Source organism: Hypanus sabinus, chromosome 14 (assembly GCF_030144855.1).
Source record: "Hypanus sabinus isolate sHypSab1 chromosome 14, sHypSab1.hap1, whole genome shotgun sequence".
In the NCBI taxonomy this organism is placed as follows: Eukaryota; Metazoa; Chordata; class Chondrichthyes; order Myliobatiformes; family Dasyatidae; genus Hypanus; species Hypanus sabinus.
In genome coordinates, this window is record NC_082719.1 from 70,805,585 (window position 1) to 70,832,895 (window position 27,311).

Here is a 27,311-nt window from a genome sequence, read left to right on the forward strand (position 1 = left end):
TCCTGTACCTCCTTCCTGATGATAGCAATGAGAACAGGGCATGTCCTGGGAGGTGGGGGTCTGTAATAATGGACATCACCTTTTTGAGGCAGCGCTCCTTGAAGAGGAGGCTAGTGCCCATGATGGAGCTGACTAATTTTATACTCTCTATAGCTTACTTTGATCCCGTACGGTAGTCTTTGCTAATGTTTTAGGTGGCATACCAAATCTCCTCAAACTCCTTATGAAATATAGCTACTGTCTTGCCCTTCCTATAGCTGCACCTATATATTGGGACCAGATTAAGTCCTCTGAGATATTAACACCCAGGAACTTGAAATTGCTCACTCTCTCCACTTCTGATCCCTCAGAGGACTGGTGTTTGTTCCCTCATTTTGCCCTTTCTGAAGTCCAGAATCAGTTCTTTGGTCTTACTGAAGTTGACTGCAAGGTTGTTGCTGCTACACCATATGTCCCCTCAACTCCATCTGAGATTCTGCCAACAGTGGTTGTATCATCAGCAAATTTATAGGTGGCATATAAGCTGTGTCTAGCCACATAGTCATGGTTGTAGAGAGAGTAGAGCAGTGGGCAAAGGACATGTCTCTCAGCGAGTTGGAGATTTTATTTCCTATCTGCATAGATTATGGTCTTCCGGTTAGGCAGTTGAGGATCCAGTTGCAGAGGGAGGTACAGAGGCCCAAGTTCTGTAGCTTTTCGATCACGACTGTAGGATTGGGTATTAAACACTGAGCTCTAGTTAATAAACAGCATCCTAACATACGTATATGTATTGTCCAGGTGATCCAAGGCCGCGTGGAGAGTCGATGAGATCGCGTCTGCCGTAGATCTGTTGTGGTGATAGGCAAGTTGCAGTGGGTGCAGGTACTTGTTGGGGCATGAGTTGATTCTAACCCTGACCAATCTCTCAATTACCGTGGACGCGAATGCTAACGGATAATAGTAATTAAGGCAGCTCGCACTGTTCTTCTTGGGCACTGGTATAATTGTTGCCCTTTTGAAGCAGGTGGGAACCTCTGACTATAGTAATGAGAGATTGAAAATGTCTTTAAACACCCCTGCCAGTTGGTTGGCACAGGTTTTCTGAGCCTTACTAGGCACTCCATTACGGCTTGCCACCTTGCAAGGGTTCACCCTCCTGAAAGACAACCTGATGTTGGCTTCCAAGTCAGAGATGACAGGGTCACCAGGTGCTGCTGGGATCCTCATAGCTGTAGTTTTGTTTTCCCTTTCAAAGTGAGCATAAGAGGCATTGAGCTCATCTGGGAGTGAAGAATCACCGCTATTCATACTTTTGGGTTTTGGTTTGTAGGACGTAATGTCTTGCAAACCCTGCCAGAGTTGATGTACATACAATGTCACCTCCAACCTTTGTTCAGAATTGTTCCTTAACTCTTGAACTAGCCCTCTGCATATCATACCTGGTTTCCTTGTAAACACCTGGGTCACCAGACTTAAATGCCACAAATCCAGCCCTCAGCAGACTACAGATCTCCTGGTTCAACTACGGGTTTTGATTCGGGAATGTACTGTAAGTTCTCATAGACACACACTCATTTGCACAGGTTTGAATGAATTCAGTGTCAGCTGTGGTGTACTCATTCAGATTTGAAGAAGAATCCTTGAATACAGTCCAGTCTGCTGATTCAAAGCTACCCTGTAAGTGCTCCTGTGCTTCCCTTGTCCATACCTTCTTGGTCCTCACTATTGATGCTGCAGTCTTCAGTCTCTGTCTATACTCAGGGAGTAGAAGTACAGCCAGATGATCAGACTTTCCAAAATGTAGGTGTGAGTCAGTATAGTAAGCACTCTTGGTGGTTTAGCACTGGTCCAGTGTGTTGGTTCCTTTGGTACTACAAGTGTTTTGTTAGTAATGATTAATAGAGACTCTTCAAGCTGGCCTGGTTAAAATCCCTCAAAATGATGGTGGATGTTTTTTTAAAGTTAAATTTCTGTGTAGTTTTTCTTAAATGAATAGCAAGTATTTGTTAACATTTTTTAAAATGGCTTTAAGTACTTATTTAGTATATGTAAGTGCAAACTTGATCATTGCTTAACTGGTAAAATGGATCAAATCTATCTCATTGGATCTCAGCCCTCTAACTGGAATGTGGAAAGGGTTAAACAGCATGTGACAAAAATATGAGAATAAGTACTTCTCTAATGTATCAAGTGGAAAAGTTAAAGATTCCTTTAGAATTAATTAGCCACGATTAACGTAGATTTTATTCATGTAATTACTGCGGATTTCTTCTGAATGTCATTTTGGATCAATTGCTTATGACTTGCCGGTTTCAGCAGTGCTTGAAAGATCAGCGTTTATTCCCCTTGAGGGAGGTTTGGTGAGAAGCTGAGTGTTGTTAGATGGGAAGCTATCAACTTTGAGGTAATAACAGTCACTGTCTTAAATCCATAGAGCATTTCCTTGTACCTCTAGTTAAGAAGTGGCAAAGCCCATTAATGACCTGAATACATGATGCTAAGCATTGCAGTGGGAGAGACTGATAGCCTGCCAAGCACTGCCACCAAAGTTGGGGCCTCTCCTACGCAAATGGCAACTTTTTTTTGGTAAAATCAATTTTTTTTAAAAAAAATTATGTCGAGTTGTATTGCTGGTGCTCAAAATTTTACCTTCAGTAAACCCTTTTGCACTTAATGATTCACAGGATGTTTTTCTTTCATTTTAGCATCTTTTTTTGGAGAGAGCTATGTGCATCTCAAAATAGCAGAGGCTTCTAGCAAGTCATCATTAAGTTTACGATTTCAAACCTCAAGATCAAGTGGACTACTTGTCCTGGTAGCAGGAGAAACAGATTACTGGCTGGTGGAGCTCCAGGCTGGTCTTGTACAGGTAAGCCAGTCGGAGGGAGAAAATGGGGTTGGGTTTGATCTAATACTGTTTCTGCTGTGATTCGCCGAATTTGGAGCTTGCTTCTGGTGAAAAGGTTCTCTTTTGCTCTAATACTGTTTTTGCTGTTCTTAGGTGAAATTGGAGCTTGGTTCTGGTGAAAATATTCTTCACTCTGAAAGAGGAGTGGAGCTGGATGATTTGGCGTTGCACACTTTGGAGCTACACCACAAAGCAGATGAAGTGACCCTGACCGTTGACAACCACTACAGAACTAATGTGACTGCGCCAGGTCAACTTCATGAACTTAACATTCAACATGGTGTTTTTGTAGGAGGTACCGGTGAATTTGAGAAACCTTACATGAAAGGAGTTGCAAATAACTTCCGGGGATGCATCGATGAGGTGATCTTCAACCAACAGGATATCTTGTCTTCTTTGAGAACGTATTCTGGATTTAAGACTGTTCATGAGGTTTCAGCAGGCTGCAGTGACGAATTCTTTGCTGAAGATAGTGATCCTATCAGTTTATTTAGTTCAAAATCTTATCTTGAATTTACTACATGGGATACACAAGAAGAAGCAGTGTTTGAATGCACTATAAGCACTACTGAGCCGTTAGGTTTGCTGCTATATCATGCTGGTCAACAAGGTGATTTTATTGCAATGGAAATTGCAGGAGGATTGATTCAAGTGGTTGTTGGGAAAGCTGGAAAGACAACACATCTCACTTCCCTAAGTCAAGTTAATGACAATACTTGGCATTATATTAAGCTGCAAGTTACATCTAAGCGTCTTCATCTCACTGTGGATGATGAAACTGTAAAGGCTACTCTGAGTTCTCGTAGCAAAAATGTTAATTTGAGGGGTCCACTGTTTATTGGTGGCACAGATGAAAGCAACCGTGTTGAGGTCTTGAAGATTGGTCTTCATTCCCTTGCAGGAAGAAAAGCAAGAGGAGGATCCTTCAGGGGTTGTCTAAAAGATGTCAAAACTAACTCTGAAATCAAAAGCTTAAAAAATGTGCTTGCCACAAAAGATATTTCAGCTGGGTGTGCAACAGCTCAAGTGGCAGCTCCCCCAACAGCTTCCAATCTGCAGAGGACACTTAAACCCACAGCTAAGCCACAAGCTAAGAAATTCCTGACTCTCAATAATCTAGTAGTTTCAGAAGGAGGGCAGAAAGCACTAGAGCCTAAGCACATAGAGTTGAACCTTGAGCTTAAGGAATTGGGTCTAAAGCAGTCACAAATAGTATTTAAGATAGCAAAGCAGCCAAAACATGGAAATCTGAAATTGGACTCTGATTCAGAGCATGAACAGAATTCTTTCACGTTGTCCAACCTCTGGAATGAAAAAATATATTATGTTCATGATGGATCTGAACATTCCCATGATCAGTTCTCATTTTCCATTCTTGCAAACAGTAAGGAAGCCCCAGAATACTTGAAAGGAGATGAGCAGTATCTTTTTAACATTACTGTTACTCCAACTAATGATGCTCCTGAAATTGTTCTTCCAGAAGGTAATTTATTCACTTTGCTAGAGAATTCCAAGAAATGTCTTACCAACAATGTGATTAAGGCCATTGATGTTGACACAAATTCAACAGAACTTCAGTTCTTTGTTTTAGGTAATCTTAATGAAAATGTTGGATTTTTGGAAAATGTCCTGAATCATGGCACTCCAGTAAGCACATTCTCCAACACTGATCTGGAAGAAGGAAACATTTATTACGTTCACCAAGGTGTTCTCACCTCAAGGATTGTGTTGCGTGTCAGTGATGGTGACAGAGTGAGCAGTACTGTGGTTTTACGTATAATGGCAGTGCCTGTGGTTTATAAAGTAGTCAATAATACAGGTCTGATAGTCGATCAGAGTGATGCTGCTTTAATCACCAACTACAATTTGTCAGTTGAAACCAATGCAGTTAATCAGGAAGTAGAAATACGTTATAACATTGCTAAAGCTCCTATGTATGGTGAAATTCAACGGCAACATTCTAGAGGAGCATGGAAGCAAACCAGTTCTTTTTCTCAGCGATCAGTAGACCGGGGCCGGGTACGATACTTTGGCACTTTCCATAAACTTCAGACCAGCAGTGTTACCGACATGTTCAAATTTAAAGTTAACGTAGGGAGCAAAACTAATGAAGAGCTGGTTTTTCCTATTACAGTAAACTGGGTCCATTTCAAGCTCCTAAAAAATATTCCATTAGAGATCAATAAAGGAAAGAAACAAGCTCTCACCTCTGAGAATCTCCATGCTTCTGTAAAAGGACCAAGAATCCCTGAAAGTGGGCTATACTACAGGTTAGTGACTATACCTGAAAGAGGACAGCTTCTGATGAATAACAAAATCTTAACACAGAATTCTTCTTTCAGTCAGAAAGATATTAATGCTCAGATGGTGGAATATGAACCAGTTGGAAAGCTGCATGAAGACAAAGAAGACTTCTTCAGCTTTCAGCTTTATTCCAAGCAAGTAGTGTCCGAGAAGCATAATTTCCACCTATATATTAAGGCTTATGTTAATTCCATTAATTTAACAAATAATGGGCTCACATTAGTGGAGGGAGAAGGAGAGCTAATAACAAAGACAGAATTATTTGCAGAAACTTTGAACACTAAAAAGTTCTTGTATGCTGTTGTACAGAGTCCCAGATATGGCAAATTGAAGCGTATCAATCGCTCTGATTCAACTGATAGTAATGACAACATAACAACATTTACTAATGAAGATATTCTTGGGCATCGGCTCATGTACGTGCATGACAATTCTGAGACTACACATGATGAGTTTGTATTTGTAGCCACTGCTGGAGAGGTTGCAGACATTTCAGAATCTGACCCAAATTCTGTGTCCATTGTAGGGACATTCACCATAACCATTCAGCTAAAAAATGATGAGAAGCCCATTCGTGTTGTAGACAGAGTGTTTCATGTGGTTAGGAATGGTCAACGGCTGTTAACCTCTGAAGATCTACGCTACCATGATCCTGATTCGGACTTCAATGATGCACAACTGTTGTACACCCGGCGTGGTATTCCAAATGGTGACATAGTTTTAGTGAATGACTCCTCCAAAAAACTTTTCCAGTTTTCCCAAGAAGACCTTGATAAGAAACGTGTTCTGTTTGTGCATCGAGGTACTGACAGTAGCAGGTTTGTCTTGTTTGTTACTGATGGAAAACACCACACATCTTCGTTACTGGAAGTCAGAGCCTCTGGTCCTTACGTTCAAATAGTCAACAATACAGGACTTAAGGTGCAGAAGGGACAAGGAGTGTCTGTAACAACAGCTAATTTCAGTGTGAGAACAAATCTTTACATCACAGATGAAAGTGAAATTAATTATAGTGTGTTTCTGTCACCAAAGCATGGAACGCTGTATTTGAATGGTGTACGTACAGAATCTTTCACACAGAGTGATTTGAAGATGGGTCGTGTGGTATACCAACATGACAACAGCAACAACCTTGTAGATGGCTTCAATTTCACAATAAAAGCCAAGAATGTACTGCTCGATGGAGGTATTAATATTCGTATATATCTGGAGACTCATCAGCATGCTCCAAAAATTGTGCACAACAAGAGTTTGTTGGTTGAGGAGGGGAAACCTGTGAAGATTAGCAAAACAAATCTTCAGGTAAGGTGGCAGCAGGATGTTTTTGTTTTCATATTCGTTATTAACAATTATCATCGCTCCCACATTTCGTTTTTCAAAGTATCTCTGAAAAAGGACTACTGTAGGCAACTGAACTGTTGGAGTCTGATGTTTTAATCCAAGGGTCTTTCAGACATCAACTAGGAGACATAAAATTTATTGCTTCACGTTTTTTTAACTAAGTGCTAAGAGAATTGGAAACATAGAGTAGCAAAAAAGAACAGAAAGAATAAAGACGGCAGGCCAACATGTTCATACCCTTCTTACCATAGCTAAGAACCAATCTTTTTCTAATTTGTTGATAAGAGTTAACCAATCAGATGGCCCCATTCAAATAATGGGGTACCAAAAGCTTTCAGAAATATACAAAGAACTGTAATCACTTGGGACACACTGAACAATTGCATATTTATACTATGACCACCAGCAGACACACTGAACATGTATGTAGGTAGTTGTATTAAATACTAGCAGGCATAAATTATTAAACTGCAAAGAAAATAATTATACGGTCTAATCTAACAGAGCCAAACTCAATCTTATCTAATGGATATCATTTTGTTTGCGCACTGAAATAGCCATCGACTAACTTCCTCTGAGTTTTCACTACTGTCAGTCACGCAACTCCCAGGTGGAGACTTGGGAATCCGGTCACACTCAGATGTAGAAGGATTCATCATTGCTGCTTCCGTAACAACCAGTCAGGGTTATAAGCCCCGAGCTGAACCCCTGGACCTGGAGGACTGGTGGACCAGTCTTAGTCTGCCATCTTACATTTGATCTCTTTGGAATGAGTGATCCTACAAGAGCCAAAGCATAAAGCCCTGACTCCAGCCTCTGGGCCATTGAGGCACGCAAGCCTCCAAACCACGATAAGGTTGTGGTCCTCTTGGAGGTTTGAGCAAACAGGATGCTATTTCCCAACCCCCAATGCAATGGTTCATTCTGGTTTGACATGCAGTGATGCTATGTTGTAGAAAATTTGCTCCTTGCTAAACCAGTTAAGATTTCTTTCTTTCTTTTCAAATCTTTTTATTATTATTATTATTATTATCCAAAATACAAGAGTACATCAAAGTAAGTAACACAGTGTCTCAAAAGAGAAATAAAACAATATTAAGGATTGAAAAATATGGTGACACCAAAAAAAGAGAAGAAAAGAGAAAAAACCTACTAAAGCAAGAAAAAGGTGAGAAAAAAAGAAAGAACTCATTAGGTGCTCAACCCCGGAGCCTGCGTCATACAAAAAGCTTCTAAAGATAAACATCAAACCACCAGCAAAAAAAAAATATACCAAAATTAACAAACCTCAACTAGTTGAGATTTACCAGGATGATGTCTGGGCAAGAGAGCATGTCTTCTGAGGGTAGGTTGAGTGAGCTAGGGCTTTTCTCTTTGGAGTAAAGGAGATTGAAAGGTGACTTGATAGAGGTGTACAGGATGATACTAGTCATAGATCAAGTGTATAGCCAGACTTATCCCCTGGGCAGATATGCATGATTTTCAAGTGATTGGAGGAAAGTGTTGGGGAGGGGGGGTGGAGACGGTGGGTATGTCAGAGGTTTTTTTTGTGCAGAGAGTAGCGAGTGCATAGAACACTCTGCTGGGGCTGGTGCTAGAGGAAGATACATTAGGGGCATTTAAGAAACACTTAGATGGCCAAATAGATGTTAGAGAAATGGAGGGCTATGTAAGGGGGCAGGATTAGATTGATCTTAACGTAGGTTAAAAGGCTAGTACAACAATGTGGGCGAAGTGCTGTGCTGTGATGTAGTGTTCTGTGTTCTGTAGATATTCCCTGGTCCTGTATGTCATATACAATACAAGTTGAAATCCTTCAGTATTGATCTGACAATTATTTCCATGTTGAAGTCATTATTAAATGATGCTGTAAGTTGTGTAGCACAGCTATGCAGAAGCATAGGAATTCAACCTGTTCATTTATAATAAATAACATTTAATATTGGTGCATTATAACTAAACAATGCTCTTGTATCAAACTAATATTTGAACATCAACAAATAAAGGGTAACATATTACAACCTTTTAAGTATACCTCAAAATTACAAAGCTAAAGTGTAGGTGTGTATATTAAAATGTATGTGCAGTAATCAACATTGAAGTTGTAATTTTAATATCCATTTTTAATACACCAATTTTTTTACCAATTAATATGTCAGTCATGGAAATCCATGTGGCTTCTGTGAGCAGAGGGAAAAATAGCCATCTGCTTTCTAACAGCAATCTGAGGACTCAGCAAGTTTCTTGTCAAGCTCAGTTGCAGATGAGTCCAATTTTTCAATTGTTTTTTTTTAATGAGCATTAAGAAATTTGTAAACACGAGGAAATCTGCAGATGCTAGAAATTCAAGCAACACACACAAAATGCTGGTGGAACACAGCAGGCCAGGCAACATCTATAGGAAGAAGCACTGTCGACGTTTCGGGCCGAGACCCTTCGTCAGGACTAACCGAAAGAAAAGATAGCAAGAGATTTGAAAGTAGGAGGGGGAGGGGGAAATCCAAAGTGATAGGAGAAGACCGGAGGGGGTGGGATGAAGCTAAGAGCCGGAAAGGTGATTGGCAAGAGGGATACAGAGCTGGAGAAGGGAAAAGATCATGGGACAGCGGCCCAGGGAGAAAGAAAGGGGGAGGGGTGAGCAGCAGAGGGAGATGGAGAACAGGCAGTGATGGGCAGAGAGAGGAAAAAAAGGAGGGGGGAAATAAATAAATCAGGGATGGGGTAAGAAGGGGAGGGGGGGCATTAACGGAAGTTAGAGAAGTCAATGTTCATGCCATCAGGTTGGAGTCTACCCAGGCGGTATATAAGGTGTTGTTCCTCCAACCTGAGTGTGGCTTCATCTTGACAGTAGGGGAGGCCATGGATAGACATATCAGAATGGGAATGGTATGTGGAATTAAAATGCGTGGCCACTGGGAGATCCTGCTTTTACTAGCGGACAGAGCATACATGTTCAGCGAAACGGTCTCCCAGTCTGCGTCGACAGTGCTTCTTCCTATAGAAGCTGCCTGGCCTGCTGCATTCCACCAGCATTTTGTGTGTGTTGATTAAGAAATTTGTTCGTTTTTTTCTGCAAGGTGTAGTATAATTTTGTCCATCAGGTGTCACTGAATGTTTTTTGTTATAAGTTGGCGATTTTAGTTGTTTTGATATATTTACATTATGGTATATTGTGGGTTCTAATAGAATTTTAAATTTTAAAAAATTATCTTAAGCCTATTACATGCATTTTAAATTTATGTATTTTATGTTTATATGGCTATTGGTATAGTTTTAATGGAGTAACTAGTAAATTATTCTCCACCATAATCCATATTGAAGCCAACTACTCCTCCCCTGTGGTATGTTCTGAGCCACCTAAGTTACTAGTTTAGAAATCCTTTGCTGATTATTCAACAGTGAAAATGCCGAATAAATTGAAAAAGCAGCCATTAATTTCCATTCTCTGGTGTTTTATTGTATTTTACAGCAGGAGGTTGACAGATTATCCGTGAAAATGGCAGCTCACTTATTTGAAGATACTTAAGAACTTTGTTGAATATTTTTTAGCACAAAGCAGATAACTGTGGATCTTTCAAATTTATAGTTGTGTCTGACAATATGCCAGCTAACTGAGATTCATAGAGTAGAAATAATTGGGTGTTTTTAAGGGTGGGAGAAAGAGACTAAAGATGACCATAGGAATTAGTGGGACCCATGGCTTTTCATAGAATCCTTATTTTGTCAGCTACACTCCGTTGTTCATCAGTCCTGGTGACATCTGCAGGAGGGGTTTCCCAAGTCAATAGCATTGTAAGAATAGCCTTTGATTGTGCCAATTTTATTCCCCCTCCTTTTCCTGCATTATTTTTCCTCCTGTGTAGCCATGTGTTTGGTTATCACTGGCCAGTGAATAAAGCAGATTTTGTTCATTTTGCCTCTCACTTTAAATAGGGGTTTGTATGGAATAAAGGCCAACACAAGGGCAATGTCTGCAATGTGCTGGACCTCCAAGGCTTCAAATGCCTGGTTTATATATACCCAATACATGTGAATATGCAGTTGGAAGGAGTTACAATTTGCTGTAAGGCTGCAAGCATCTTCTGCCACCCAGGAACTTGGTTGGTGCCCATATTTTCAACTGGCGAGCTAAAAGTAGGGTTTGGTAGAATGGAACTCTGCCGTACCTGGGGAGAGCCTGTAAATAGTAGATCAGCCCTGCAGGTTCACCTGCACAATGCACTTATGGTTCTGTTCCAGCAGCTGTTCTGTGAATGTAAAATTTCACATCTTAGCTTACTGAATTGAAGCAAAATTGTAAGCTAAGTTATAAACCAGTAATATCCAAAATAGCAAGTGCTTGGTGTTAAAACTAATCGGTATTATTACTACTGGCATAAGTCATGAAGTTGTTTTGAAGCAGCAGTACAGTGCAAGATGCAAAATAAATTGCTATAAGTTACATTCAAAGGTAAATAGTGCAAAATAGGAAGATAGTGTTCATAGCCTTGGAACCGTGGAAACTTACACCACATGGGAGCACCACAAGCTGTTTCATTGTATTCGTAGTAGAATCACACACCCATGACCTAAAGGGAATTGGGAATCCCAGTGCACGATTCCAAAAATGTAAACTTGCAGATTGAATTAGTAGTAAGGAAGACGCATACAATTAACGCATTCATTTTTGACTAGACTATAAAAGCAAGGATGTAATGCTGAGCCTTTCGTAAGGCACTGGTCAGACATTTGAGTATTGTCAGCACCTTTGGGCCCTGTATCAAAGAGAGCATGCGCTGGCATTGGAGAGGGCCCAGAGGAGGTTTATGAGAATGCTCCCAGGAATGAAAGGAGAGTTTGATGGTTCTGCAACTCTGCTTGCTGGAGTTCAGAAGAATGAGGGGGATCTTACTGAAGCCTACCATTTATCGCAAGGCCTAGACAGAGTGGACATGATGTTTCCAATAGTGAGAGAGCGTAGGGCCAGAGGGCAGAGCGTCAGAATAGGACACCCCTTGAGAACAGATAAGGAGGAGTTTCATTAGCCACAGTGTGGTGTAAAATTCATTGCCACAGATGGCTGTGGAGGCCAAATTATTGAGAATATTTCAAGCAGAGGTTCATCGGTTCCTGATTGTTTTTAAGGACATCAGAAGTTACAAGGGGAAGGCAGGAGAATGTGGTTGAGAAGGAAAATGAATCTGCTATGATGGAATGGTGAGAAGATTCAATGGGCTGAATGGCTTAATTCTGCTCCCATGTCTTACGGCCTCAACAGTAATTTATACTGATGTGGCATCTTCACCCCCCCCCCCCCCCCTCAGCCACATTATCGTAATGGTTAACAAGACACCGTTATAGCTGGGGGCATCAGATTTTGGAGTTCAATTCTGGCATTTACTCAAACAATATGCATGTGTTTCCTCTGGGTTCTCCGGTTTCCTCTCATAGTCCAAAGACCTACTGGTTAGTAAGTTAATTGGTCATTGTAAATTTTCTGTGATTAGGCTAGGGTTCCATAGGTGGCTTGCTGGGAAGCTTGGCTTGTTGGGCTGAAAGGGCTTGTCCCGTGCTGAATCTATAAATAAATTAATTAATTGAACAAACAATCCACTTGCCCCGTCCCCAAAGCCCATCCCTCAGCTACTTCTTGTATCCTACAATTCCACACTAACAATTTTCATGGTGGATATAAAGGAATTTCTCCTCTCAGTTTACTCTCGTGGCAATGATTCCTCAGAGAAATACTTCTGTCATTCATCTTCATAAATTAAATGATACTGAGTCAGAATGCAGGGAGTGTTATTACACTGTACTAAGATTTCTAGTGATTTCTTAATTTGGTATCATAATGCAAAGAGAATACTAGTTTAGCTGCAGATTTGGTGTTTATGTTAAAATTATATCTGGAGAAATTTCAGGAATGAGATGTATAAATAAAGATGTAAATAAGCTGTTGATTGAATAATCTCACGTCTGTTACTCTTTCAGGTAGTTCATGAAGATAATCTGCCATCTGAAATAGTTTACAAAGTGAAAATTGCACCAGCTCATGGCTACATTCGAAGCTTTACAGAAACAGAAGGGTATTATGTTGGGACTGAACATAAGCCTATCCAGTATTTTACACAACAAGATGTAAATGATGGCAGCATCCAATATGTACAAGTGAAAGAAAATCAGACAAAGGACAGTTTTACCGTTGATATTTCGAATGGAATAGTAGAATTGACAGGAATTCCAGTCCTGATTGATATTATTCCGAGGTTGATTCCTGTGGAAGTGCATAACTTTACAATCAAGGAAGGTGCATCAAAAGCACTGACAGAGGATTTTATAAAAATCGCAAGCCCTCATTTTGCTGAGCTTAATTTTGAATATATAGTACTAAAAGTGCCAAAACATGGTCATATAGAATATTCTCATTTTCCTGGACATCCTCTCTTGTCATTTATGAGACATCAGGTAATGTGATAAGACGGAAGTATTTTTGTACTAATAATTGTCAATGAAGAGTTTCTTATGTTAATGATATAAGGACGATAAAACTATAAGATATTTTATGTTGACCAAATGTCAACACAATGGCCACATTATTAGGTACACCAGTACACCTTGTTATTCAAATATCTAATCAGCCAAATGTAGTAGTGTTTTCAGTGCACCAACCGGGAACCATAGTGATACAAATATGTAAACAGAATGGAGGTGTGGAAGCCAACCAACAACATCATCAGGTAGGCATTAAAATGGAACCCCCCCCCAAGGAAAGCGGAAAAAAGGACTTCCAAAGAACACATGGAGGAGAGGTGCCGAGGCCGGAATTAGATGCTGGGGATACTCCTGGCTCTTCCTCGAGAAACTGGCTCAGAAGAGAGGACAATGGAGACAGGAGGTCAGCGATGGCCTGTGCTCCACTGGGAGCTAAGGGCTCAAGAAGAAAAATTCAAAGTATAAAAACAGGTAGACATGGTCAAGAGGTTCAGTTGTGGGTGAAAACACCTTGTTAATGAAAGAGGTCAGATGAGAATGGCCAGACTGGTTCAAACTGACAAGAAAGGGACAGGAGTTCAAATAACCACGTGTTACAACAGTGATGTGCAGAAGAACATCTTCTGAATGCACAACATGTTGAACCTTGACGTGTTTGGGCTACAGCAGCAGAAGATCATACTGGGTTCCACTCCTGTACCTAGTAAGTGGCCATTGAGTGTATAATAAGACTCTGGCTTCATATCCAGCTAGAGCAATTAAAGGTACAGTTTTTAATGATTATTCAAATTCATATTATATGTAATATACTTAAAGCAAATTGATAGTAAAACTGATGTCCATCCTTTCTAGATTGAGGAAGAATTTATTTACTATGTTCACGATGACAGCGAGAGTCTTCAGGATAACTTCTCCATAATGGTCAATGATACTCAACTGAGAAAACAGAGTTTGCCTTGGACAGTTTTTATTAATATTACATCTGTGAATGACGAGCCCCCCATCATCCTTACTAAAAAAGAATTGAAAGTAAGTTAATACTCTTTGATATGTTAACCAAATGTGAACATGGACAAAACACTAATGAAGATCTTCCTTGACCAAGGAGGCCATATTGGTCTGATTTGGACCACACTGACAGCAGTGATAATTAACGATGACTCGGACACTTCGTTGGTTCGAAAAGCACGGTGGTATTAAATCATATGTGAGTGCTTGTCGAAGTAATCTCGTAGGGCACAGTTTGCAAAAAAGACGATAAAGATAAATAGTTTTCCCTTGAGGCTGAGAGGAGTCCTAATAGATGTTTATAATATTATGAAAAGCGTAGATAGTGTTCAGCTGGTATCTTTTTCCTGGGGTCGAAATATCTACTAGTAGAGGGCATACATTTAATGTGAGTTGGGGAAATTTCAAGGGAGATGTGTGGGGCAGGTTTTCCACTCAGCCGATGCCCGTGCCTGGAATGCACAGCCGGGGTAGTGGTGAAGACAGATTCAATACAGATGTTTAAAATGCTCTTAGATAGGCACATGCATATACAGAGAATGGAGGCACATGGGTCATGTACAGCCAGAAGGGGTTTGCAGTCACTAGCTTAATTAGTTTGCCACAGACTCATGGGCTGAAGGGCCTGTTTCTTTGCTGTACTGTTTTATATCCTAAGAATAGAAACAGAGACCGGTCTGTCAGTTGCTGAAAAAGGGGCTAGAAATGATAGAACATAAGAAAAGCTGGTGATAATTTTATTGGAAGTAAGCACAGGAAATACTGAAAATTGTAGGTTACTCTTTTTTTTCCCCTTTTCTTATTTCTCCCTTTTCCTGACTTTGGAAAGATTTAGAACGTGCTTGTTTCCTAACTTTCAGTCTGATAGAAATTCAGTTGTATAGCACTGCTTATATTTCCCTATCCAATTGAAAGTGGTCCTTTTCCCGGAGTGAAATTAAATGATCATTATTTTCCAAAGGTATAGTACTATTACCAGAATTCAGCTGGGTATTGCACGGCATATGTTTGCTTGCATGCTGACACACTCATCAGGACTCCACTAAAGAAAATACTCTACTTGCTTTCCATGATTTGGGCATAACTCATCTCATTTCTTCAATCTCAACACTATCACTCTCACCCCTTGACCATTCCCTACCCTTGTCACTGCCCCATTCTAATCCCTGAACCACTCACTTGGCCTAAGCTGCGATGCTGTTGATTTCCCAGATCATGGCCACACCACCAGTGCCCCTCCCTTCCTCCCCCCCACCCCCTTCCAATATGTACACCCAAGACGATGATGATCTGATGACAGATCTCTCACTTTTTTGGCCATAATTAGGCCTTTAATTTTGAAAAAGCAGAATAGAAGTAAATTATTTTTGAAAGGATAATGGAACTTAGAAAAAGTATTATCTATAAGTGTGAGCACTGGTAACCTTGCATTTATTTTAATTTCATATTCTGGACATTTTACTAGCTGGTTTACTGCTCTGATGACAGTGCTGCTCAACTTGGGCAGTGCAGTGCATTTGCAGTTGTAAACTTGGGGTGGAATCTATGGCCTTCTCACACTGAAGAAGAATGCTATCATGAAGTCAAGCCAATAAGTTATTTTACTCTTTGTTCTTGACTAATTACTTTAATTAGTGTAGGGTGGGGTTCAACTAGATTGGCAAGGGTCTGGGATGAGAGAGTGAAGATAGTGAGAAGACAAGGATACATACAGCAGCTGAAGAGTGTAGGCCTAGCAATCAGGATAGCTTTGTTTATAGTTAAAGGGCAGATAGTACCACTGCTTTGAACCACATCTATTTCAATGTATATAGTTTAACAAGTAAATGGGATGAACGGCGGGCATGGATTGCCTCTAGGGACTGGGATACTGTGACCATAACAGAAAGAGGGGCAGGCCTGGCAGCTCAGTGTTCTACAATATCAATGCTTTAGGCATGACAAGAGCAGGTAAGAATGGAGGAGGTAATGCCTTTTTGATAAAGGAGGACATAATAGTAGTTCTTAGTGCGGAAATTCTTGTGGACTCATCTAATGAGGCTATTTAGGTAGAAGTCAGAAATAAGAAGATGGTGGTCACCCTAGTGGGGCCATATTATAGACCCCCAATAGTCAGTGGGAAATTGAAGGAGCAGATGTGTTGAGAATAGCATGTAATTGTGAGAATAGCAGTTAGTGCCAGTGGGAGATTTCAGTTTCCCAGGTTTCAACTGGGTCACGCAGAGTGCAAAGTGCCTGGATGGGACAGAATTCATGCAACGTGGTCAATGCTGTTTCTTCGCACAATGTTTAGAGGAACTTACTTAGGAAGGATCAGTACTGGACGTTCTTTTTGGGAATGAAGTAGGCCAAGAAACTGAAGGGGCACTGGGGGCTAACTTTGGGTCCAGAGACCACAATTCTATTTGTTTTCAATAGTTATGGAAAAAGATAGAATAGGTCCATTAGTTGAAGTACTGAGCTGGAGTGGGGCCAACTTTGAGGGCATTAGGCAGCATTCAGCTAGGGGCAAACGAGTGACTCAATTTAAAGGCAAGGGAACATTTGGCAAGTGGGAGACTTTTAAAGTGGTCATTTCAGGAGTCCAGGGGGAAACGTGTTCATGTTAAGGTGAAAGATAGTTATACCAAGCTGAACAACCATGGCTTATATGAGATGTCAAAGCTCTGGTAAGGAGAAAGAAGGAACTGTTGATGGTATTTTATGCAGTTGGGTACAAATGAAAATCTTGATTAATACCAGGCTTAAGATGGAAATCAAGAGGATAAAAAGAGCCTATGAGGTGGATTTGGCAGGCGGAGTTAAAAATAATTTCAAGTGATTTTTCAGTTGTATTATTTCAGTTTGCACTATTTTTAATTTAACTATTTAATATACATATATACTTACTATAATTGATTTCTTATTTTGTAAATATTATAACATATTGCATTGTATTACTGCCACTAATTTAACAAATTTCTCCACATTTGCCAGTAATACTAAATCTGATTCTGATTATATTGATTGTTAATGAGTGAGTAGGGAGAGAATAGATCAACTTAATGGCTGACATTTTTAATGTCTATTTCTCCTCTGTTTTGCCTAAGGAGAATAGCAAGAAATGAGGGTAATAAGTTAGTAATGAGGTCTTGGACTAAATGCACATTGTGAGGAAGAAGGTATTTGTAGCTTTGTACATTATGGTGGATAAATCTCCAGGGCCTGAACAAGTGTGCCCCCGGACTTTGAGTGGGCAGGGAAGAAATCACAGAGGCCCTTGCAGAGATATTTGCTTCATTGTTAACCACTGATGAAGTTCCAGAAGACTGGAAGATGGCTAATGTTGTTCCATCATTCAAAAAGAGTAGCAAGTTTGGGCCAGGAAGTGGGCCTGTTGGGAATTCTGAGGGACAACATCTACCACCACTTGGACAATTAAAGCCTGATCAGGTCCACATGATTTTGTGCATGAGCGGTCATGTTTGGTGGATCTTTTTGGAGTTTTTCTTGAAGAGGTAACTAAATGGATAGGTGAAGGTAGAGCACTGGATGTTGCCTATTTGGACTTCAGTAAGCCCTTTGCAGTTTGGCTCACAAGGGATTCACAGAGAAGCTAACAAGGTGTATTCAGAATTGGTTCGATGTTAGGAAGCAGAGGGTGGTGGTTGAAGGTCAATTCACTAACTAGAGGCTTGTGATTTGTGGGTTGTTCCAATGATCAGTGTTGGCACCGTGTTATTTATTATTTATGTAAAAGATTTGGATATGAAGGTACATAGCACGATTAGCAAGTTTGCCAAAGATACTAATTACCAAATCTTGTTGATAGTGAAGCAGGTTACAGTGAATTGAAAAGAGATCTTGATCATTTAGGAAATGGGCTGAAGAATGGCAAATGGATTTCAAATCAGCTAAGTGTGAAGTGATACACTTAGGAAACTCGCATAGGATCAATGCAGTGAATGAAGGATACTGATGAGTGCTCTGAAGAAAGGGGCCTGTGAGTACAAGAGCACTGAAAGTGGCTGGGCAAAGTAGACAGGATGGTGTAGGAAATGTTTAGCATGCTGGCCTTTATCAATCAGGGCACTGAGTTTAGGAGTAGGGATACTGTAGGTCGTTGCTGAGGTCACTCTCTTTAGTTTTTGCCTTAATAGTATTTTATAACCATGTATGGTTTTGTAAATAAACCAATAAAAGTCCAGAAGAAATTTAGCAAAATAAAAAAGCATTTGTGTGTAGTTCAGGAGAAGCATAAATGAGTTTTAATGGATTCTGCATCAAGGTCTCTGTGGACTATAGTTTTGATGGAACTCTTTGCTGTTGCTTGCAGGGTGGAAGAGGAGTGTTAGTGCTTCTGCTAGCCTGAGGGGGGGGGGGGGGAGGTCGATGGTGTTGCTGCTGCTTGTGTGAAGGGAGAGGGGAGGGGGGCTTTGGGCCTTTGATGTTTCTATTATTCATTCTATGGGGTTTCTTGTCTCATGGATGTCTGTGAAGAGTATGAATTTCCGATTGTGTATGTATACATTGATATCCCATGAACCTCTGAACTGGTGTCATTTAGATGTATGCAGCTGGACATAAACAATATGATTTAATATACTGAGGATAGAAAGCATATTTCCATACTACGTATGGAAAAGATTTATATTAATTATTGTTTCACAGTTAATGATTTTGAAGAAATAGGTGCAAATTAACTATTTTACTATTGCTTTGTTTTTATTCAGGTATGGGTTGGCTCAGTTACAGAGATAACAAAAAGTGATCTAGATGCAGAAGATAAAGACTCGTCCCCAGAAGAATTAGTTTATTCTGTAACACCCCCAAGCAATGGCTATCTTGCTCTAAAGATGTCACCAAATAAGCACATCCTCAACTTCACTCAATTTCATATAAATAATGGCCAACTTGTCTTTGTTCATAATGGTAAGTTTGTGCTTTTTTTAACTTGCAAATTTGTTTGGGAAATATTAAACAACATTGTTCTAGAGCTAGATGAGGAAGTTAGGTACTATTTTAACGGTTCTGGAAATACAGACTGAAATGCTGATCCACAGGAGAGAGTGGTAATAATTGATAAACTAACGTATAAAACTGGAACATACAGATCTGTTGAACTTGGATAAGAATGGAATACAATCAAGTTTCATCTGAACATTGCAGAAGCCATAAAGACTGTATTGCTGATTTAGATATTGTGGCTCACGAAATTGATGCCTGAAGCAGAACCATCGTGATCATGTTGAATGAAGCAGCATTCATGATGGATTGAGTGGTTAAATCTTTCTATTTTCTTTGTGATTTTGTTCAGCAAGCATTTGATAAATTAAAGAACATTGGATTAGTAACCAGTGGGATTCAAAGGTAGGACTAGAGAAACAGACAATAATTGTCTGTACTTACCACTGAATTACTCTTTGGGTTACTGCATTACATAATCTTACAGAATTTGCTGACAAAAATTAAATTTTCCAGCCAGGTGTCAGTAAATATAATACTTTAAATATGAATGTATTAAGAGCAACATATTTATACACAGTATGATTAGTGTGAGTAGAGAAACACAATGAAGTATTTTATGAGTGAAAGAAAAAAAGAATACACGGAATGTTCTCATTTGTACTGAAATTCTAGAAACATCAGCAAAGAAGGTTGTTAACTGGCCTCATACACAGTGACAATCTTGGAAATTATGCTATAACTTTAGGGTTATAATATGTGAAATACAGTAAGATCCACAGTGGATTAAATTTTACATTAGTGCATGGAAGCAGTAATGTACAATTTATGATAGACCAGATTGTGTTTTACATCATTTTGCATTTTATGTTCTTGGCATTAGTTTATGAACTTGTGCAACAGCAGAAATATGAACCAGGAAAGGGTGAATATTAAAGTTGAGAGTTTCTGCGTAATTGGTAATCCTGGGAAAATTACAGTATGTTGAGTTTTTTTTGTCAGTTTTCCAATTAAATTTTATATGGATTTGCGCAGTGGGGCTGCATATTTGAACAAATTCTTCCATAAAATGTTTATTTTTCTTCAAAATAAAATTGCTTGTAATGATATTCTGGTACATGATTAGAAATGAAAATCGGTTCAAGACAATAAAAAAGCCAAAATATTTCTTTAACTGTATTTTAAGTAATTGAAAATGACTTTTTAAAAACAAAGCTAGATAAAACTACCTACCAGTTTCATTAGTCTACCCAAGTCAGATCCTCATTAATACTATGTCAATTGGAGCTTTAAAAAAAAATTTTGAAGAGCTTGCATGAAATGGATGCAATTAGCAAAAACTCCCCATTAATTTGAAATAGAATTCAGTTTTATCATCAGGGTTTGGACTCCAGTCAGAATGTCTTGTAGTTTACTTAGGCCGTTAAGCATGTGTCCTATTTTGTGGCATACCAATGACCATAGGAGTTGTGGGTCTACTCGGTTAACTTTGGTTACTGGAAGATACATTAGATCAGTACCAAGAAGAGGGCTAGTGGTCCGAAGGCCAGCATGCGTCTGTGAGGAATCGATCACTGTATGGGTTGGCGCCTGCCTTCCCTGATGCTGGAGGAAGTGGATGGTAATGGTGTCGGTAATAAAACTCTACTTAAATTATGCTTGCTAAAAGCCCCGAAACAAATGTTGAATAATTTTGACTATTCCCTAATTTTGTACCTGACTCTGTCACAATTGAGATTCACAGAGCTCCCAGGTTTCAAAGTACATTTATTATCAAAGTACGCATACTATATACAAACTTGAGGTAAGTCTCCTTCCAAGCAGCCACAAAACAAAGAAACCCAATAGAACCCAATGTGTAGGGAAAAAAATCATGTAAACAATAAAAGTAAGCAAATAATATTCAGAACTGAAGTTCACAAAAGTGAGTCCACAGCCACAAAACCGCTCATTTAATGCAGACAAGTGTGAGGTATTGCACCTCAGTAGGACCAACCAGGATAGGTCTTGCACAGTGAATGGTAGGACACTGAGGAGTGCAGCAGAACAAAGGGATTTGGGAATACAGATCCTTAATTCATTGAAAGTGCCATCACGGGTTGATAATATAAAGCTTTTGGCACATTGGCCTTCATAAATCAAAGTATTGAGTAGATTGATAGATACTTTATTGATCCCAAGGGAAATTACAGTGTCACAGTAGCATTACAAGTGCACAGATATACAAATATTAGAAGAAAAGTAAGAAAGAATAAAAATAAGTTGCCTTAAAAATAAGATGTACAAGATTTACAAGTCAGAAATTACGAGATCACTTCCCAGCTGTAGTTTGACTCATTGTTAAGCCTGATGGCCCAGGGTAAGAATGACCTCACAAGGCACTCTTTGGAGCAGTGCTGTTGTTTTAGTCTATTACTGACAGTACTCCTCTATTCAGGCATGATGGTATGCAGGGGGTGAGAAACATTATCTAGAATTGCTAAGGAATTCTGGAAGGACCTTTGTGCTACTGCAATCTCCATTATGTCCAGTTTGACTTCTATAACAAAGCCATCCTATCTAATCAGTTTATTGTAATGGTGACAACAGACTGGTAGAACATGTGAGGGAGAGGCCTGCATACTCCAAAGTACCTTGGTCTCCTCAGGAAGTAGAGGTGACTCTGGCCCTTCTTGTACTCAGCTTCTGTGTTGATGCTCCACTCAAGTCTGTCACTCAGGTGCACTCCCAGGTACATGTATGTCCTCACCATCAATAGTAACAGGCAGCCGTGCAGGCTTAAAGCCCATCACCATCTCCTTTGTCTTACTGATGTTGAACTGCAGATGATTCAGCTTACACCATTCAACAAAGTCCTCCAGTGGGGCCCTTTGTTCATTCTCTTGTCCTTCCGTTATGCACCCAACTATTGCTGAGTCATCAGAGAATTTCTGCAGATGACGTGACTCAGTGGTGTGTCTAAAGTTCGAGGTATACAGAGTAAACAGGAAATGAGCAAATACAGCCCCCTATGGGGCCCAAGTGCAGCTTATAACCATGTCTGACACACAGCTCTGAAGTCGCACAAACTGGTCTGCCAGTCAGGCAGTCCATTATCCAAGATAACAATTGAAACGCCAATCTGCATTGAATGGAGCAATGAGGCCTGTATGGTATTGAAGGCACTAGAAGAATCAAAAACCATGATCCTCACAGTACTGCCCTGCTTATCCAAATGGGAGTCAGCTCTGTTCAGCAGGTAAATGACAGCATCATCAACTCCAGTGTGCTGCTGGAAGGCAAACTGAAGGGGATTGAGGGCTGATCTGACCAGGGGTTGGAGGTGAGCCAAGTTCAGCTAGCTCTCTAGGGTCTTCGTGATGTGTGAGTACAAAACATGGGATGCTGTGTTGAAGTTGTGTAAGACCTCGGTGAGGCCTAATTTGGAGTGCTGTCTGCAGTTTTGGTCACCTGCGTAGAGGAAAGATGTCATTAAGGTTGAAAGAGTGCAGATAAAATTTACAAGCATGTTGCTCGGTCTGGAGGACCTGCTTATAAGGAAAGATTGAATAGGTTAGGACTTTATTCTTTAGAATGTAGAAGATTGAGAAGAGATATGACAGAGGTATGCAAAATTACGAGTGGTATAGATATGGTAAATGCAAGCAAGTTTTTTCCACTGTATGAGACTACAACTAGAGGTCGAGGATTAAGGGTAAAAGGTAAAAAGTTTAAGGGGGACATGATGAGAAACATCTTCACTCAGAAGGTTGAGAGAGTGTGGAATGAGCTGTCAGGGCAAGGAGTGCATGCGAGTTTGATTTCAACATTTAAGAGAAGTTTGAATAGGTATGTGGATGGTAGGGATATGGGGGGCTACGATCTCAGTGCAGGTAAATGGGAGTAGACAGTTTAGATGGCTTGGTACAGACTAGATGAACTGAAGGGCCAATTTCTCTGCTGTACTTTTCTGTGACTGTGTGATTCATCACCACTGCCAATTCATGAACCCATTTGTTGCCGGCTACAGCCTCAGTTCAGCACAGAGATGAGTAAACCTCGCAGAACAGCGACCTGAACCGACCAATCAATCCGCCTCTGGCCCTGACACCTGGACCACTGTAATCAGGCCTGACGCTGAAATTGTCTAAATCTAGCTCTCGGTCCAGGGCCCCATTGCCTCCACTTGCCTCATCTCGGTTCTGCTGCATTGAATCAACTGCCAGTCCACTCCAGCTATGGTCAAACATTGACTCAATCCCCGCTCTCATACCTGGGCCAAGCCTCCTCAATTCAGTCAGTACACATTACGCCACAATGTTCCTGCACCTTGGGACTTCAATTCAGACTGCAGACTTCCAGGTCATACAGGCGCTTCAACAGCTCAACTCCGAACGGGAATTGTTACAGTTTTCTTTGTTATCTGCGAGTCATCGCTGTGCTTCACCAGTGCCATCTGAAACAAGATTCTCTTTAATTATTGGTTGGTATCAGTGTGTCAGTGCATCCAGATTGACATCTGTTGTTGTGGAAAGCATCCTCAGTGGTTAGGGTGGTCCTAAGATTGAAGCCTAAGCCCATATATTGTGGGCATGACAAAAAAATTCCGAAGATTGAATCAGAGCAATACACACACAATGCTGGAGGAACTCAGCAGGCCAGGCAGCATCTATGGAAAAGAGTTCAGTCAACATTCTGGGTGACAGCTAGGTTTAGACAGCTAAGTTTATGGGAAGTGGGGAGAGGATAGGTCTTCGATGTAGAGAATGAGGTTGGCATGTAAAAGTAAAGAGAATCTACTATGATCATGTTTCCCAGCACTCAGCAGGGACATGATCCAAGAGGCCACCTCTGCACAACACTATAATTGTGGTTCCAGGGAACAATACTGGGATGTGTGATTTGTTCATTATGATCTAGAAATAGGCCATTCAGCTCATTGCATCCAATCAGGCAGCCAGCAGAACAGTCCAGTTTCCATCCTTTGTGTCACCTTGTGATTGTTTTATTTTTGCACATCTCTTAGCTCCCCACTGGTTTATTTTGCTGCTCGCTTATGCCGGTAGGTCATTTCACTAACATGCCCTTGGGATGCGAGAGGAACCAGTGAACATGTCCATTGGGAGAACTTGCAAATTCTACACCAGCTGTACCCAAGGCCATGGTAAAACCCAAGTCCCTGGAGTCATGAGACATCAGCATTAACTGCTGCATCATGGTGCTGACTAGAAATTTCCAGAACAGTATAACTGAGCATAGAAATGTTTACAACTCCAGTTGTAGTTTTCTAGTGGAGTGAAAAATCAATCAAATCAATTTGTGCAAGATAGAACTTCCATATGAAATTCCTCAGTTTTTTAATGGTTGGAAACATTTGGGCAACATTGTGCTGCAGTTGACCACCATCAAGTTTATTTCATTCTTATTATTTCTAGTTTATTTAGACCACACAGATTTCTCCTGTGCCAAACTTATAATATGGGAACTCATCTGAAATCAAGCATTATCTTAATTCTGCTGTAAAAATAATTTAGCGAACTAATAGAGCATGCTTGATATTACCTCATTCTTAATAAGATCTCTGTGATAAGAGGCAACAGAATTTGGCAAAAGAGACAATTACATCCTCGGGCAATTCCGATATACTTGACGAAAGCAAGTCGCTATGCTACCTGGCACCGCGGTATGGAAGTGGTTAATACGATGCTATTACAGCTCGAGGTGTTCCGGAGTTCCATTCCGGTGCCATTCTGTACATCCACCCCGTGGAATGTGTGTGTGTGTTTGGTTTCCTCCCACAGTCCAAAGAAGCACCGGCTGGGTTAATTGGCCATTGTAAATTGTCCGATGATTTATGTTAGGGTTGAGTTGTAGGGTTATAGAGTTGTGAGGTTGCTGGGACCGTGTTCCTTGGAAGGGCTGAAAGGGTTTCTCCATGCTGCAAATAATTAAGTAAAACTAAGTGATTTCGTCAGTAAGTTACTTAATCTAGAGTTGCACACAATGTGCTGGAGGAACTCCAGTGGGTCGAGCAGCACCAGTGTAAGGAAAGAATGGTTGATGTTTCAGTGACGTCCTGCACCAGGACTGCACTTACTTGCTTGGACCACCAGATGGAAGTCTTTTGGCACTGAATGTCTGATTGGTGTAGTTGAAGTGAAGGAAAGGAGAATGATCTGGCCTTAAACAGTACAGCAAATTAGGAAAAGGCTATCCTTGTTCCACACTTGTTCCTGTGCCTGTAATGGTGCAGAAAAAAAGAATAAAACATAGTTCGGTAGAGAATTTTTATTTAGCATTGGGTAGTATTGTAGCGGTGTGCTACACACAGCGCTAAAATAACGACATGGAGTCGGTAAACTGCAGTTAAAGATTTTATTCGAACTTCACAGCCTTGCTTTAAAGCCTCCCTGATCCCGCCCTCCCCGGGCGCGGATGCTGTAGGGGCACGTACTCACAATCGCCCGCAGGCTTTTCCCTTTGTTGGTAAAGCAGACCTGGCGCCCTTTTGGGACTGGCCTTTGTGCCGGTGCGCTGGCTATTTGTGAGCCGGTTCGAGTGCGCTAGGAAGTGGGTCACCACAGTATCCCATTAATCAGATCTTCTGCTCATGTGGGTGGGGGTTGAGGAAAGGAGAATGGTTTTATCACTTGTTTCACACTATTACATACCTGTCATTGCCTACGAGCCTTAGAGTCTTAAATTCATTTAAAGAGACCCACACTATAAATAACTTGGTTGTCAGGATGTTTTGCTCCCTCCAAGTGTCCTCAGTGATGGGAATCAGCTGTAGATGTTTGTGGCTTTACTTGGGTTGTTGTAAGATATTAATAAGCTAATTAATCAATTAACAGTCCCAAGGAGAAGATCAACAAACACTAAGGCCTCCCATGATACAAAGCTTGCAAATTCATCAGTCCGGCTTTTAGAGAGGACATTAATTATATAATGACCAATAATTTACTAAAATGAAAGGTAGGATGTTTATTAATAATGAAGGACTCAGAAACCAATTCAAAGGCCTAAAATACAGAAAGGGGTGCAAATTGATAAAGAGGGTTACCTGGAGAATGTGTTTGTAAATAAAGGGAGCAGAAAGTGAATACAGCAGAGATGCTTGCAAAATGACATTGGGTGTGATTTCAACACAGGTCATATTTTGGACTTGTATGGGTGTAGCAGGATTGAGGGGTTGGGATGGTCAGATGGAGGTTTGGATGAGCACCAAACATGTTGGCTGCTGATTTTCACAATAACTGGCTGCCCATAGTAAATGGCAAAAAAAAACAAATCAGGTTTGAAGAGGAGGAGGTCTCATGGAGCTTGTAAGAAGCTAGAGAGAATTTGTGACTCAGAAAACACAAAGACTGCTGCCTCCCTTTAACAAGGCCCTTTGATCGGGCATGCCCAGGAAAATTAGATTTTAATAATGCTTCACCAGGCTGAGAGCCTATTTAACTCAATGCTCTGCTGACCTTCTATCCAGAGTCCAACCACTTCTACCCATCCTTTTGCTCTTCCCTACCTTGGGGAACATGGTGGTATGAACAGCAAGTAGTAGAGGCAGATGTAGATACAATATTTAAAGGCCTTCAGCAATTATCCCAGTGGAAAAGACATAAAGGGATATGAGCCTAATAAAGGCAAATGGGAATGGTATAGATAAGCACCATGCTCGGCATGGACAAGATGGGCTAATGGAGCCTGTTTCTATATAGTACATTGGCTAATCCATTCTTGTCCCTAATCCCACACCTTAAACTCTGAACACCAGTATCAATAGTGGCATCTACTTCCCAGCCATGGGTCATCAATTTTAGGCCCAGCAAACGCTCCCACTTCCATATCCTGACCAAGCCCTTGTTACCAAACCAAACTCCCTCCTCAGCACTCATTGAGCTCTGAATGCCACAACGCCCTATCCTTCAAACCGGGGCCCCACCTGAGCCGAAGCAAAGTCCTCTCTTTCTCCACCCTGACCTGGATGTGCTTGGGGTTGTGGGATCCATAATTTCATTGTACACTAGATGGAGTGCTCCAACCTTTGCACTAAGATGGTGGGCGCCCGCCCCCCCCCCCCCATTCGCTGCAGAGAACTGGACTTCTGAATTTTAGAGTTTGTTTGACTTAAGATGTTTATCTAACTTGAATCTGGATCGTTGCAAATATACTTAGTTTGTCAACTCTGTTTTTAGGTGCCATGTCAGGTGGATTTAATTTTCAGGTTACGGATGGAGTGAACTTCGCTCCTCGACAGATCTTTACCATTATGGCAGCGGCATTGGTGATAAACATGGAGGAAAATACCCGTTTACAAGTCTTTCCGGGTAAGCTGTTAGTCCCTGGATTCTGTGGGGTTTTTAAATTTACTTTA

The 27,311-nt window shown here is 40.6% G+C and overlaps 1 protein-coding gene across 1 annotated transcript in view; it reads left to right on the forward strand.

The window, feature by feature from the left end:
- The window catches only part of cspg4ba (chondroitin sulfate proteoglycan 4ba), an 88,213-nt gene that overhangs the window by 20,571 nt on the left and 40,331 nt on the right, over nucleotides 1-27,311 (forward strand). Inside the window, exons 2-7 of the mRNA XM_059989424.1 lie at nucleotides 2,688-2,851; nucleotides 2,984-6,496; nucleotides 12,506-12,979; nucleotides 13,859-14,035; nucleotides 18,727-18,925; nucleotides 27,133-27,264. Of these exons, the coding sequence (XP_059845407.1) occupies nucleotides 2,688-2,851; nucleotides 2,984-6,496; nucleotides 12,506-12,979; nucleotides 13,859-14,035; nucleotides 18,727-18,925; nucleotides 27,133-27,264 (4,659 nt within the window). The remainder of the gene's footprint in view (nucleotides 1-2,687; nucleotides 2,852-2,983; nucleotides 6,497-12,505; nucleotides 12,980-13,858; nucleotides 14,036-18,726; nucleotides 18,926-27,132; nucleotides 27,265-27,311) is intronic.